At 43.5% G+C, this 15,212-nt stretch overlaps 2 protein-coding genes across 4 annotated transcripts in view; both read right to left on the reverse strand.

The window, feature by feature from the left end:
* Positions 1 to 8,457, reverse strand: part of VEGFD (vascular endothelial growth factor D) — a 41,283-nt gene extending 32,826 nt beyond the window's left edge. The window contains exon 1 of the mRNA XM_047765433.1: positions 7,836 to 8,457. Within this exon, the coding sequence (XP_047621389.1) occupies positions 7,836 to 7,925 (90 nt within the window). The 5' untranslated portion in view covers positions 7,926 to 8,457. The remainder of the gene's footprint in view (positions 1 to 7,835) is intronic.
* A 304-nt stretch (positions 8,458 to 8,761) lies between these two features.
* The window catches only part of PIR (pirin), a 98,977-nt gene continuing 92,526 nt past the window's right edge, over positions 8,762 to 15,212 (reverse strand). For all 3 annotated transcript variants that reach the window (XM_047764406.1, XM_047764405.1, XM_047764404.1), the window contains 2 exons: positions 13,490 to 13,556; positions 8,762 to 9,079 (listed from right to left, as the gene is read on the reverse strand). In XM_047764406.1, coding sequence (XP_047620362.1) covers positions 8,964 to 9,079; positions 13,490 to 13,556 — 183 coding nt within the window. In that variant the 3' untranslated portion in view covers positions 8,762 to 8,963. The remainder of the gene's footprint in view (positions 9,080 to 13,489; positions 13,557 to 15,212) is intronic.

Consider the following 15,212-nt stretch of genomic DNA (forward strand, 5'->3'; position numbering starts at 1 on the left):
CAAGTTAATAAATACCCTGGGTGAGTGTTTCCCCAGTCAAACTGTCTAGAATGCGGGAGATATCTATGCCCCCCTGTACATGTTTTAAATCCGTGCTCTCATCAAATGCTTCTGCTCCCATTTGATGTATCTCTGCTTAGTGAATATGGGGGGAAGATGAGTGTGGGATGGGCTTGAGTGGCAAAACTCTAAAAGGATGCTCTGGATAACCCCAAGGGGGTACATTCTTTTTTTTTTTTTGTCTTTTTGCATTTCTTGGGCTGCTCCTGCGGCATATGGAGGTTCCCAGGCTAGGGGTCCAATCAGAGCTGTAGCCAATGGCCTACGCCACGGCCATAGCAATGCGGGGATCCGAGCAGAGTCTGCAACCTACACTACAGCTCACGGCAACACCGGATCCCCTAACCCACTGAGCAAGGCCAGGGACCAAACCCACAACCTCAGGGTTCCTGGTCGGATTCGTTAACCACTGAGCCACGACGGGAACTCCTTTTTTTTGGGGGGGGGGATACATTCTTAAGGTCTGTTACAGTCTCTTTATCAGTGATCTCGAAGATCCAGGTCCCAATGCCTAAGGAAACAACCCAAAGCCTTTATGGTAATTAGGTGAGTGTTAAAAACAATTTCACTGCCTGCATCTGCCCCAGAGAGGAGTATATTTCTCAACCACACTGATGTTGGGCCACATGACATACTTTGACCAATGGGATGTTACAAGACTTGGTGTCAGCAGAGGACTGAAGTGTACTGATGACTACACAGTTCTCCTAGGTTTCCACCATCATCCTCTTTTTTTTTTTTTTTTTGTCTTTTTAGGGCTACACCCACAGCATATGGAGGTTCCCAGGCTAGGGGTAGAATCGGAGCTGTAGCCACCGGCCAATGCCAGAGCCACAGCAACGCAGAATCTGAGCATCATCCGTGACCTACACCCCAGCTCATGGCAACAACAGATCCTTAACCCACGAGCAAAGCCAGGGCTTGAACCTGTGTCCTCATGGATGCTAGTCAGGTTCGTCAACTGCTGAGTCATGAAGGGAACTCCCCCCCCCCCTTTTTTTTTTTTAAACAAGGCAGCCCTGCCATGCCACTGGCAGTGAACCAGGGATGCTCCTTTTCACTTTTCTCCTAAAGATGCAGTGGTCCTGTGTGAGCATCCACTGCTCTCCTCTCCTCTTCCTCATCTACAACCTCTGCACTGAGATGCCTGATGATCCCCGGTCCAGCTGTGACAGTATCGTCACGACCCAAGCAAAGGCTTTTACTTTTTGATCTATTCTTGTCAGGGAGTCTCTTATTTAGGCTGAACTCAGGGTGTTCCTTCAATCAAAATCACATTCTTCCCCAACCCTCTCCAGAACGGAACAGTTAACAACAAAATCTTTGCCGCAGCAATATTTGACAAGCATCATTTTCTTTCTCCAGAAATGATTTTAGGCAAACTTAGATTTCAAGAAAACAATATTTTTCTCAGAGATAAGAATGCTGTAATTATTTGGATGACAATGAATGACAAAAAGAGACTCATAAGCATTTACATTATTACTTAAAGTTTCAGGCATTACATGCATCCTTCTCACAGGCCAAGTTGAGCTCCTTGGCTGCCGGTTAAGACATGCAAATAACTAAGACATCTTTTTTAAATAAAAATGTCATTTCCACTCCTGTGCTTGGCACATGGTGGACATTCCAGGAATGTTCACTGAACCGAATGTCCAGCTCTCCTTTTTGCAGGAAAAAGGAGCCTTCTGAGCAGCAGAAATGAACCTGAGTGTCCTCTTTCAGTGATTCCACCCCAGTGTCCAACCACAGTCACATCCCATCGCAAGGGCAGGTTCAGAGAGATTTAGAAGTGACCAAAGTTGTATGTATTAGTCATCAATACAATTCACCAAATAGTTCCAGCTTTCTACCCTCTCGGCACATGGAAGGATTGCACTTCCGAGCCCCTGGTGGATGGCTGCAACAGGGGGTCAAGAGGCTGTGACTGGAAGTGATGGGTGTCACTTCCAAGCCAAAGCATTTAACTGCCAGGGTGAGAGTGTCCAGGGCTTTCCTTTCCTCTGTCATGGTGATGAATGGCATTCATGATGGGGATGCTCAGCCAACTTCACCCGGATGTGAACTTGACTCTGGACAAACCACGATGGTCACGTGGTACGAGCAATATCTACACCTATGCTATTTATGAGCCACCAAGATTTGGGGGTTGTTTGTTATGGAAGCAGATGCTGGTCTAGCCTGACTAATCAAGTATCTGACCAGAGTTCTTTGCCATAATTTACTTCCTCACAAAGCACCTGGTGTAGGATGAAAACACAGCCCTGTGCCATGATATAAAAGATAGAGGAAATCATTAGTTGTCCAAATTTTATCCAGATCTACTGGGTAGCCAAGAGGCCACTTTACCTTGTCTATTTCTGTGACCACCAAGCTAGAAAAATGGGCTAAGGTGACTTGCTTCTATAACTGACTCTTTGAAGTAAACACCTTCTAGGACAGCTTATGGCTGAGAAAACACTGGAGGATTCTTTGATACCTCCACCCAAATCATCTCAAATCCCCACAGGAAGACCAGCACAGGGTGAATATACTACCTTATTAAAAATGCTTTCAAATAAAAAATGAAATCAGGCAAGCCATGATCAGAGTAGATGCTGGAGATTATTTGATGCAGTCATTCATAACCTGAGTATCCCAAATCCTAGAAGCCCCGTTCATCAGTCAGTAACAAGTACATTTTTAGTATCCACTCTATTACGCCCTTGCACTAGGTGACTGGGACACTGAAAGCAAGACAATGCAAAGTTCCTGTTCTAAACTCATTCTAGTGGAGGGCGACAAAACAATAAACCTATACACAAGCAAAAAAAAAAAAAAAAAAGTCAGGCACTGATACATCCTATCAAGAGGATAAAATAGGGTAATGATATAGATCAGGGTTGGCCAACTATGACCTGTGGGCCAAATCCAGTCTGCAGCCTCTTTCCATGGCTGATGAGTCAAAAGTGCCTTCTTGCAATTTTAAATGACTGCAACACATGGAAAGAAGACTATTTCATGACGCATGAAGAGGATACACAGTGCACATTTCAGTATCTGTGGAGTTTTGTTGGAACACAGCGCCAGTCTACACGACCAGTCCCGGCTACTTCCCCAACTTCAAAAACTGCAGCTTTGGTTTCTACTCTCCCTACTCCAGTCCCACCAGCCCCCTGGCTAATATCCAAACACCCACGTCTCCTTCCTGCCCTCTCAGCCACGCACAAAGTTGCCTCTGCCTCCCTCACTATCCTCTAGGGCTCTGCATAAATGAAACAGAATCAGAGAAGTCTTCCCCCACGCATCCCTCTGTGTTTCTTCCCCCTTCTTGATTTACTTCATGGCACTTATCACCCCTGACACGTTCTAGATCTGTGTATTGCCTGCCTTACTTGCTGCACTTGGAATATAAGTTGAGAGTTGAAACACTGCCTTACTTCCTGTTGCATTTGACATAGTAGGTGCTCAATAAATGAGCAAATGAGTTGTTGGATATTGGAAAGTTCTAAGGCAAGATAAGGGGGAGGCTTTAGGAGTAGAATATCACAATCAGTCAAGATGTTGATGATGCGGTGGGGCCTCAGAGAGTCTGCGCTTTATATCATCCTGGTATCTTGGTAGAGATGATAAGATCTAGAGGCAAGACAGAAAAGGGGACCCCCCCCTCCAGCATTAAAGCACCCTAAGGACAAATGTCTCACCTCCCCTTATTTCAATCACATTCTTGACCATGTACAGTATCCTGCCCTCTCTTCTAATCTCAAATGGTGGGAGAGGGCTAAGCTTCGAAATGTGCTCAGAAACGATTTTACTGTTAATTGTGTCCCTCTTTCTCTAGTACCTCTAGCCCATTTTGATCACCATAAATATGCCTGGGAGTTCCATTCTCCTGGCTCTACATGGAAGCCTCCAGGTATCTAAATACTAGACTTTTATTCCATAAATTATCTTTATTAAGCCTGTCCCAAGAGGGGTTCTTTAATGAAACTCACTCAACATTCAGCTTTAATGCGATTTCTTCCTAAAGCTTGTAAGGGTCTAAAGTAAAGGTTAATTCACAAGTCCAAATCAGGATTTTTACATTAAAAATAAGTCATGAGAAAATACTATAGTCAAGATACAAGATACAGGGTGTTTGTATCCTGAAGAAAAATAATAGGCTAGAGTGACAGAAAGGCTTCAACCACCAGTTAAGTGACTGACTTGGAGAGATCTGTGCATAGAAGTATGTAATTCAACACATTCACCTATAAAGTCATAAATGGCATAGAAATTAGTGGAAAACATTTCAAATGTCTTTTGTGTCAAGGACCGTGCCTGATAGGAAAGCAGACAAGAGCTCGTTGGACCATCTGACTAGCAAAGAAGTCAACGGACTTCCCTGTGCACAACCTGAGGGAGGGCAGTAGGGGCTGGACTGCTTCCTGCAGGTAAATATGGAAGGTGCACCTCAGTCCTTGTTATTCAATTTCCTTTAGAAACAATTTCAGGAGAAGGCAAGAGACACAAAGGTTATGAAGTCTTGTGAGCCATGTGGCTTCTCCTGAAAGTTAGAGGTATCCCACATTCCTGCGGATCTTGGACTTATTCAAGTCTTAGGCAGACTCTGAATGACTCCAACACCCAGCAGTATTCCTCCACCAGTGAAGTTAAGAAAGAGGGAGTAAAAGGTAGGGTTGGCCAAACCTACCATGACCTAGAATAATTCCTTCATTACCCTACTGATATGTCTCCATGAGTGACTTTGAAAAGATTTATGGTGTATGGCTTCCCTTAGTGACCTAAGGGGGTGCCAAGATTTCTGGTGACAAGAAATGCTGATCAAATAAACCAGAAATAGGACTGGCTACAAGGTCAATGTGAATGATAGGATAGTGACATTGCAGGTATTTATTTACCATATGCTCAGAGTATCTACACTATTGTATTCAGGGCTGTCACATACAGATGTGAGTGTATGTGGATGGAGCATCCTAGAATTGTGCAGCGCACACCCTGTGCAACTGTATATGACCACCCCTGTGTATACAAAAGCTGGAGAAAGCAGACACAGAAATAAATCCCATATCTAGTGAGACAGGAATAGGCACTGGGTTAACCTTCCTTCTAGAGGAAAACACGTTCTGTTTAGATGGAAAAACGTAGCAGCAAAACAATATATACAGTAGATATGAGTTGAGATTTTCAAAATAGTTATCTCAGTTTACAAATTCCATGCACAACTGACCCCAAACAGCTGCCCTAACTACAAATGGCGAGACTAATAAAATGAGGATGGCCTACACTCAAATGGCATTTTGTGCAACTGTCCAGGGTATTGGTAGCCATTTGCATGGTTACTGCAGAATATACATTCACAGATTTGTACAGCTGTACTACAGGCAACGCTAATCCAAGCTAAGCAAGCAGGAGAATGTCCAAGGCTAGAAAGTGAGGGCTGTGGGGGAAGGGTAACCTAGGGAGAGAAATGGCATCGTTGTCCTTTCCAGAAAAGTGGTGGTTAGAAGAACACGCTCATGGACATACCACTGAGAAGGACCCTGGACATGTCTGGTAATAATTGAAACATTTTTATCTCAAAAAGCACAAAACAAATTCATGGCCCAGTGGCCAAGCCATGACCGCCTTGAATATGCATTCATACTAAATTTTAATTTAAACAAGAGCATTAAGAAACATATTGCTTCTTCAATTTTCTCTTAAGAGGAAGTTCCTGGGGGAAAAGAAAAAGTACAATAACCAACGTGATCTACCTCCTTATTCCTTACCTGGACCCACTTACATCTACGCCTGAACTTCCGATTAACTGTAGGCACGCCTTTCCTTTACATCAGAAAGAGTTAATTTAGCTACGAGTTGGGTGAGTAAGCTAAGCTCAGTGTATGGAGCTTCCCTTTTTATGTATGCATGTATGTATGTATTTTTGTCTTTTTGCCATTTTCTTGGGTCGCTCCTGTGGCATATGGAGGTTCCCAGGCTAGGGGTCAAATCGGAGCTGTAGCCACCAGCCTACGCCAGAGCCACAGCAACGCGGGATCCGAGCCACATCTGTACCCTACACCACAGCTCACGGCAACACTGGATCCTCAACCCACTGAGCAAGGCCAGGGATCAAACCCGCAACCTCATGGTTCCTAGTCAGATTCATTAACCACTGAGCCACGAGGGGAACTCCCGGAGCTTCCCTTTTTAAAAGAATTTCTGACATGCATGAAAAACATGGCCAACAGTATCACTAATCATATAATGCTGCATCTTCCATGTGTAAAGACATTTTTTCTGTTACACGCAAATTCAAGTGCTTTCCGCCAGTGCCCCATTAGATAAGCTTATGTATTCGCAGTAAATCTGAAACATTTAAAACTTCACTGCGTCCAGAACAAGTAGAGAATACTTGGTGTGTTCACTCTTTAAAAGAGGTGAACAACCTAAAGAATATTATTGCTTTCCAACAATTCAAAGTCGCCTCTTGTGTCATCCATCAAACACACTGATGTTTCAAAGTAAAACAGAAACATTTTAAAACTCCATGCAATAGAAGAAAGGCAGGGCAGGTGGCGGTGGATTCCTGAGTTTTGCCGACTTAAACAAAAAAAAGCTGGACAGTCTAAAAAGCCTTACTAGCTTCAAATATGTCTCATTTGTTTCTCCTGTCCCCTAGGCGCTTTTAAAAATGGGACTCCCTTTACCTGCAATCTGACATTGAGACCCCACACCCAGGCTGCTGGCAATGAAGTGAGGCTGAATGATTGTGACTCTGGCGTGTACATTTGGAATTTGCAAAGTCAGAAAGGTAGAGATCGCTGGACAAGACGACTCCCTGCCCCTAACACAGAATTCAACCTTCGCAAAAACATGGTAGATCTGTTTCGGGGCTGCATGTATATGCGTGCTTTATATATAACAAGAGCTGAAACGTTTTCATCCCCAAGGATCACTTTTCCCCCGTTGGGGGTAATATCACCCCGCTAAAACTGCATGTCCTGACAACAGCTGCAAAAACTCAAGTCCACATTTGTCCATGGCCAGAAATTCCTAAATCAGTCATGACTTAGCACCACTTCCGTCGAAACAATTATATCTGAATCATTTTCAAAACAAAAAGCTGGAAAAAAAATATAATCTGTGAAATACATGCCACTGGGCGAAACAGTGCTCAGTCAGTAACAGCCCAGTTAATTTTTTTTTTTTTTACATTACTCTCGATTCATTGCGCTCTATGTGATGCTTGCCCGGAAACGCAGAGATGCGGTTATGGTTGAATTTTATACACGTTTCAAAAAGCAAAGGACCAAAACAACTTCCGAGAAAAGTTTTCCAGGTGGTGGCCAGGGGTAATTTGGAAAACTAGATAGAAAACATCTGTAGAAAGCATGGTCGTTTTTGATTTCCAGGAGAAATTAAATAAACTAATTATTGCTACTTGCAGATGACTTGAAAATAAACAGCTCACAAAGCATCTGTGTCATAAAAACAAATAAGGGCTTCATTAGAAAATCACTGTGCTATCTGTACATAGAGTTGAGGGGAAACTTTCCTATCTGAAAAGATTCCAAAATGCCCATTTATGTCCTAGGACATCTTCAAAAGCACCCCCGACCCCGTCACTTTGAAACACTCCTGGCAAGAATCTTAGTAAGCCTAAGGAACAGAATACTCATTAACAAGTGCAGGATACATCCTGTCCACTACTAGGAGAGCTCTGCATTTTCATATTGTCTCGAAAGAAAGAACATCCTTTGTAAAAGGCAACTAAAAAAATCTGCATCACATTAAAAGTTGAGCTCACCTACCTTCACTGGTCCACGTTCATAACTGAAGCCCTGCACCAGATGCAGAGAAGACATCATAAAAATATTCACCACTGCCCACTGTCTGTACATTTTGAATATTTCAATGTCCACTGATTACCAAGCAGTTGACATCAGGCAGCTAGAGCAAACTGTTTCCAAAGGCATTCTCCAGCAGGAAAGTTCGAAACCCCAAGAGTTCACAGGGAAAAACAAATAATCAGTTGTCATCAAAATCCAATGAAACTACTTCAATTAGTCAAGGTACGTTTGTTTTTGCAATCTTATGGGGGTGGGGGGAGAGAGAGATGAAAAAAGCTGTAAATGTTTTCCTGCTCCAAGAATAATCAGGAGGTGGACATGTCTTCCGACTTGAAATGAGAAAGCATTCTTAATCCATCTCATATCCAGCAAATTTTTTAAAAAGTCTCTCCACCCAATGCCTCAGGTTTGAGTCGCTTTGTAGGGAGGTGGCGCGGCCACCAATGTCTGCACATGCAGAAGGCTGGGACCCGATTGTGGAGTCCAGCTTTTTTTCACAACCCTCGTGGAAGCTTGCAGGAGCATGTGTCTTAAATCTGACACAGATTTTGGCAGAGAAAGCTGACAAGTCTTGGCCCTAATCCTGTTGCGTCCCTACCAATAGGAGGGCAGTTTTAAAAACTGAACTGCTCAGAACTGCTGTTACTTTAAGGCAGATAACTTGTAACGTGAAACCTAGAGGCATGGAATTGGCATTGCTCAGGAAGGGACCTCGGATGCCCACACATCTACTATCAGGGACATGCAGAAAGTAATCGAGCATGCTTTAAAAAACACCAGGCACAAAGATAACCAAATATCCCACATGCATTTGAAAAAGCAAAAATACACAAAATGATTTCTTTAAACAGAAGCTTAGTAATTTAGGTTGAAATGAAGAACGCTGATTTTTAAAGAAGCAACAATTAGGTTTATTTGCTTGTGCCAGGAAATAGCTCACATACATTGCTATAGAAATCATATCATCACTTTAGAGTGAAATTCTTGAGAAGCACTGGCGAAGCCAGCTTTGGAAATTGGACGTGTCGAATGGGTGGATGCCACAAATGGCAAAATTCTAGAAGGCAGCCAGACCTGCCCTCGTGCTTGTCACTGGTTTCCAATCTTTGATTTCCAGGTTTTGGCTCTTTCAAAGCCATTTTTCGCATTTCTGAAATCAAGAATGGCCTGAGAAATCTCTTCATCTGTGTTCATCACAAATGGACCTGGAGCAGAAAGAGACATTCAGAAAGTTCTGGGTGAGGAGAATGTTTTTTGTTTTGTTTTGTTTTTTTTCTACCACTAAAATGGTATGTATTTTTGCAGTTCTTAATTCGAAACAAACTCTGGCATATCTGCACAGCAAAAGGTTATTTTCGCAGCATCCGATCCCCAAGGACTGTAATACAAGTTTCTTGACCAGGACTGTGTATGATTATAAAGACCAAACTTCAGCCAAACGAATGCAATTATATCTCATTCATGCATTGCCGGCTGTCAGCAGCAGTGGCAATCTCTTTATTCAAAACGTTCTTAGGTTTCATTCAATTACAACCATTTTTGCACTTGTTAGTTCTTTTATCTTCTCTTTTTGTTGGTGTCGAGGTATAACTGATATGCAGCACTATATTCATTTCAGGTGTACAACGTAATGATTCAATACTGGTATAAACTGGGAAATGATCACCACAATAAGTCTGGTTAACATCTGTCACCATACATGGTTAGAGAATTTTTTTCCTTGCCATGAGAACGTTTAAGATTCACTGTAGTTGCCCGGTGCTTAGCATTGGCTGACGTCGAGAATGGAACCGATCTCATGAAAAACAATGGGCGAATCTCGTCTCCACAGGATATGAGGCTGTGTCCTGACAGGAGAGGTCTAAGTCATTTATGAAAATTAGCAGTCCCTCATTGACAACAAACAGGAGATGATAAAAAATTCAAGTTCGGAAAGCATCACCTTTGGGATTCTCTAGGGGTCATCACGCATCTCCTGGAGAGGGCCAGATGCTCCATATTTTACACTCTGTGGCGCAGAGTATCTGTCTCAACTACTCAGCTCGTCCGGTGAAGCACAAAAGCAGCCACAGATAATACAAAAGTGAAGACGGATGGCTGTGTTCGAATAAAACTTTATTTACAGAAACATGCCGTGGGCACGAGTGGCCCATGAATCACAGGCTGTCTAATTCCTAGGTTTGAACTTGGCTTTTGCTAAAAGTGTAGAAGGCCTCCCATAATGGACCAGGAAGCAAGACGTCTGTCTCTTCCCCCATCTTCACATGTGTAGGAGCAAAGGGGTACTGTCACTCCCAGCTGTTGGACCAACAAGGCCAGCTCATATATGGCACTGACAGTGTCTTGAAAGCAGGTGACAGACTGGACCATTTTGGTATATGTCCCCATCCCCACCCCCCATCTTCAGAGGGTCCCTTGGGCACCTTATGGAAATGCCTCTTCTAAGGGGCTGTCTCTGAGAGCCCTACATTAAAATATAACTGTGACACTTAGAGGGAATGACACAGCCGTCTTAACTCCTGATAGCCTATCAGCACAGACTTGGCGCTCCCTTTAGTTCAGCACTTGAGAAGGAACAGCCAGGATAACGTGCTGGGAGGATGCTCAGGCCTTTGGGGAGACTGCAGGGAAGAGGACGGCGACAGAAAGGGAAACAGGCGGCAGGCATCTAAATCCACTCATTCATTCAATTACCTATCTATCATGTATTTAGTGTATGCCTATCAAATGACCAACATGGTGCCAGGAGCTAGAGACATAAAGATGAAAGACAAATGAGTGACAGACTCTGTCCCCCCGAGGGCCTCAGATCTATCACACCAACGGATACAAAAGCAAATTATTACAAAACAGAGTGGTGCACGGAGTGACCCAAGTATGGAAAAATCCGAAGGATCGGCACAGAAAGGGGAGAAGGAAGGGCCCAGGACAGGACTCCCAAAGGCAGTGATGTCCAAACAGGCAGACATGAAGAAAGGCATTTTTGCGGTCAGCAGCTGGAAGAAGTGAGGGTGGGGACACAGTGCTGGAAGGAAGGATGGAAGGGGGAAACGAAGCTGGAGGCGGGTGGATTTTATATGTAGGAAGAGGCAGAGCCCTCTGGGGTTGGCAGGCTATCTCTGGGGAGAAGACGGGACATGATTCTGCGGGTGACTGGGAATCACTGACAGGTTAGGTAGAGAGTCAAGTGATCTGATCTGCAGTTTGTAAAGACTCTAGCATCAGGGAGTTCCCATTGTGGCTCAGTGGTAATAAATCTGACTAGCATCCATGAGGACGTCAGTTCGATCCCTGGCCTCCATCAGCGGGTTAAGGATCCGGTGCTGCTGTGAGCTGTGGTGTAGGTTGCTGATGCGACTCAGTTCCCACCTTGCTGTGGCTGTGGTGTAGGCCAGCAGCTACTGCTCTGATTCAACCCCTAGCCTGGGAACTTCTATATGCTGTGGGTGTGGCCCTAAAGAGACCAAAAAAAAAAAAAAAAAGTTAACAAAACAAAATAAATAAAATGAACCATCAGAATGCCTTGCCTCTCCGTCACTGAGATTTCAGAGGCCATCTCTATCTTGTCTGGTTAATCCAGGTGTGTATGTACAAGCATAGCCAGTGGCCCCGAGTTCCAAGCCTCTGGGAGCAGATTCACGGGAGACAAATGGAGGGTGGGTGGCTTCAGGCAGTCCCACCCCTTCCGACTGTGGCCTATGGCACTGGGACTTTCAGTTTTCATTACTGGTGCAGGGGACATCGCTTTAACTTAAAAGATTTTGATCCTATGGATCCTTTTCCCACCTAAATTCTAGGTGCTGTCAATAAAGATGTTGACGCCATTCAATTTGGCTACAGGCTTCTTCCAGAAGAACAAACTGCTTCAGGACTGTTCAATCAAGAACGTGAAAACCGGAGTTCCCGTCGTGGCGCAGTGGTTAACGAATCCGACTAGGAACCGTGAGGTTGCGGGTTCGGTCCCTGCCCTCGCTCAGTGGGTTAATGATCCGGCGTTGCCGTGAGCTGTGGTGTAGGTTGCAGACGCGGCTCGGATCCTGTGTTGCTGTGGCTCTGGCGTAGGCCGGTGGCTACAGCTCCGATTCGACCCCTAGCCTGGGAACCTCCATATGCCAAGGGAGCGGCCCAAAGAAACAGCAAAAAGACAAAAAAAAAAAAAAACGTGAAAACCAGGAACCTTTGGAGCAGCGTCAAAATCAGAAGCCTGCAAAATGGAGGTCAAACGCTCCAGGCTGGGGGAGGAGAACTAACCCTTATTTTAGTAATAGAACAAAAAAGAGAAATGTTTTAAAAATAATCGATGTCCCTTAAATTTATGATCACCTGGGGTTTTTTGTTCTGAAGTCACTGTGTACACACCTTTCTGCAAGGTAGTGAAATGGGATTTTAAGGAATGTTCACAACATAAGGCATATGTCCACGTATCAATAATTGCATATGTGCACATCACTATGCTTTGCAGCATTTATCTAAGTAATGGGCTGGGTTCTAGGTGCTTTTAGATAGTCCTCATTTAATCAAACAACAAGACTTTGAGCAAGTCAAGACGAAGAACTGAAGTGACTCTGATGAGTACTTATTCTAGGATTTTCTGCCTCGAAGGTACAGTCCTGTTTCTACTACACCCCAGTTACTTCTAGTTGTGTGTCTTGTTTTGTTGAAGTATAGTTGATTTGCGATTTTGTGTTCATTTCAGTTGTAGAGGAAATGACTCAGTGATACACACACACATACACACACATATATTCTTTTTCATATTTTTTTCCATTCTAGTTTACTACAGGATACTGAATATAGTTCCCTGCACTATACCACAGTGTTTATCACTTTTTTTTTTTTTTTTTGCTTTTTAGGGCTGCACCCACCGCATGTGGAGGTTCCCAGGCTAGGGGTCGAAGTATAGCTATAGCTGCCTGCCTACACCACAGCCACAGCAACGCAGGATTCGAGCCACGTCTGCAACCTACGCCACAGCTCATGGCAAGGCCAGATCCTCAACCCACTGAGCGAGGCCAGGGATCGAACCTGCAACCTCACGGTTCCTCGTCGGATTCGTTTCCACTGGGCCACGACGGGCACTACCACCATACTGTTTATCTATTTTATATCTCCATTTGTTTTTAAATAAACTAAGAGTAACTCAGATATTTTAGAAACCTCCAAAGACATATTTCTAAGATGTTATTTTTCACTCAACACACAATCAACGCGAGGACAGTATTGAAATCACAGATATTTTTGGTGAAGATAAAAATGACAGTCAAGTTCCCAGGAGACCACAAAATCTTTTTTTAAGGTGAAATTCCCTAGGACAAAACACACACATGTACACACAAAAAATCCACTGTTTTTGGTCTCCCCACAGGCCCAACCTTAATGTGCTACACATGATAGGTAGGTCCTCAAGTGTTTCTTTAAAAGAAAAAATCAACATAGAAATGAACATCAAGTATATATTTTCCACTGACATTGGAGAAATGAAACAAACTCCTCACATCTGTAGATGGAGAGAGAGGACAAAAGCCCAGCTCTTCTTCCCACTGACACCATATATGTACACTCCTTTCCAAGACAAGGAAAAGCAACCAAGAAAATCACCATCATCTGGGGCTTACCATGTTGGACAACTGGTTCTTTTAATGGCTCTCCGGCAATCAGGACGAAGTGGCTTCTCTCAGGATCCTAAAGTCAAGGAAGAAAACATCAGACAATAAACATGCTTATTTTTGAAAGTCTGATTAGGAATGATTTGACGTTGACATTCTGGCCAAATGAATGATTTGAATCCTTAATGATTTTAGTTCTTAATTTTAAATTCCAGAAATATTTTTCAATTCCAGAAATATTTTTCTGTGCAACATGCATGTGATGGAAGTGCTTATTCTTTAAGATGTTTGGTAGCAATCATTATTCAAGAATACATCCTGACCGGAGTTCCCATCATGGCGAAACGGAAATGAATCCAACTAGGAACCACTACGTTTCGGGTCCGATCCCTGGCCTCACTGAGTGGGTTAAGGATCCGGCGTTGCCGTGAGCTGTGGTGTAGGTTGCAGACGCAGCTCAGATCCTGTGTTGCTGTGGTTCTGTCGTAGGCTGGCAGCGGTGGCTCCGATTAGACCCCCTAGCCTGGGAACCTCCATATGCTGCGGGTATGGCCCTAAAAAGACCAAAGACAAAAAAAAAAAGAAGAAGAATACCTCCTGACCATCAAAATAATAGCTTTCTCCAAGGAGAATTTAAATTAGGATTTTAATTAGAAACATCTTTAAGACAAACTATGTAAGTGCTTGGCTTATTATAGGCCTTATAATTTCCTACCAAAAATTTAATTTTTAAAAGGGAAGATTGTTTCTGCAAATCCAAAAGTAAGATTTTATTACTTTTGACATTTATTACCATTAATGTAAAATAGGCCCCAGAAATATTATGTTAAATGGAATCAAATAAAAACATCCACGGGACAGCTGCTCAGACAGATTTCTCTCCAAAGGGATCCTACTGTGCTGAAGTCTCTAGTTTTTGTTTAGAATTAGGATTAGGTTTTTTTCTCTGAAACAGAAAAAAAAAAAATACTAACTGTAAAAATCCAGTGCTAGTGTAGCTACAAGGAAAGATACACTTTTCTATACATCATTTGGGGGATTTAAAATTGGTACAGTGGCGTTCCCACTGTGGCACAACAGGTTTGGTGGCGACTTCGCAGTACCAGGACACAGCAGGTTCCATCCCTGCCCGCCACAGAGGTTACGGATCTGGCGCTGCCACAGCTGTAGCTTAGATTGCCAGTGCAGCTCGGATCTGACCCCTGGCCCAGGAACTCCACATGCCACAGGGCAGCCAAAAAAGAAAAAAAGAAAATTGGTGCCGTAATCCTTCCGGGGAGCACCGTGACAATACAACTTCAAGCTCCCATGACCGCTGTTGTCCTGTGACCCAATAACGCCCGAGAAACCAGCCGAAGACCCTCCCAGCACTCTTGCGAGACATCCTAACTGTTTTACGTCCCTAGATGCCAGGTGGTTTGTTATGAACAGATAACTGAACATTATGTATTTCTTTTGAGGTGTCTGTGAGGTGTCTCTGTGGCTTATCCGATTTCAGATAAAACAGTAACTAGGTCATAATGATTAGGTACTTGTTTTCCTTGCTTTTTAGAGCAGAAGAAAAACAAAATAAAAAGAGGCGTCATTAACTCCATAGGAGATTCGACCTTAGCACAGATCCCTACTCAGTCCCCACTTATTCTCACATTACACAAGATGTTAATAATTAAGCTTGACAGTTACCAGACCCCTGAGATTCAAAGCTACAAGACAGGAAAGCAGTACTAGATAG

Source organism: Phacochoerus africanus, chromosome X (genome assembly GCF_016906955.1).
Source record: "Phacochoerus africanus isolate WHEZ1 chromosome X, ROS_Pafr_v1, whole genome shotgun sequence".
Classification (NCBI taxonomy): domain Eukaryota; kingdom Metazoa; phylum Chordata; class Mammalia; order Artiodactyla; family Suidae; genus Phacochoerus; species Phacochoerus africanus.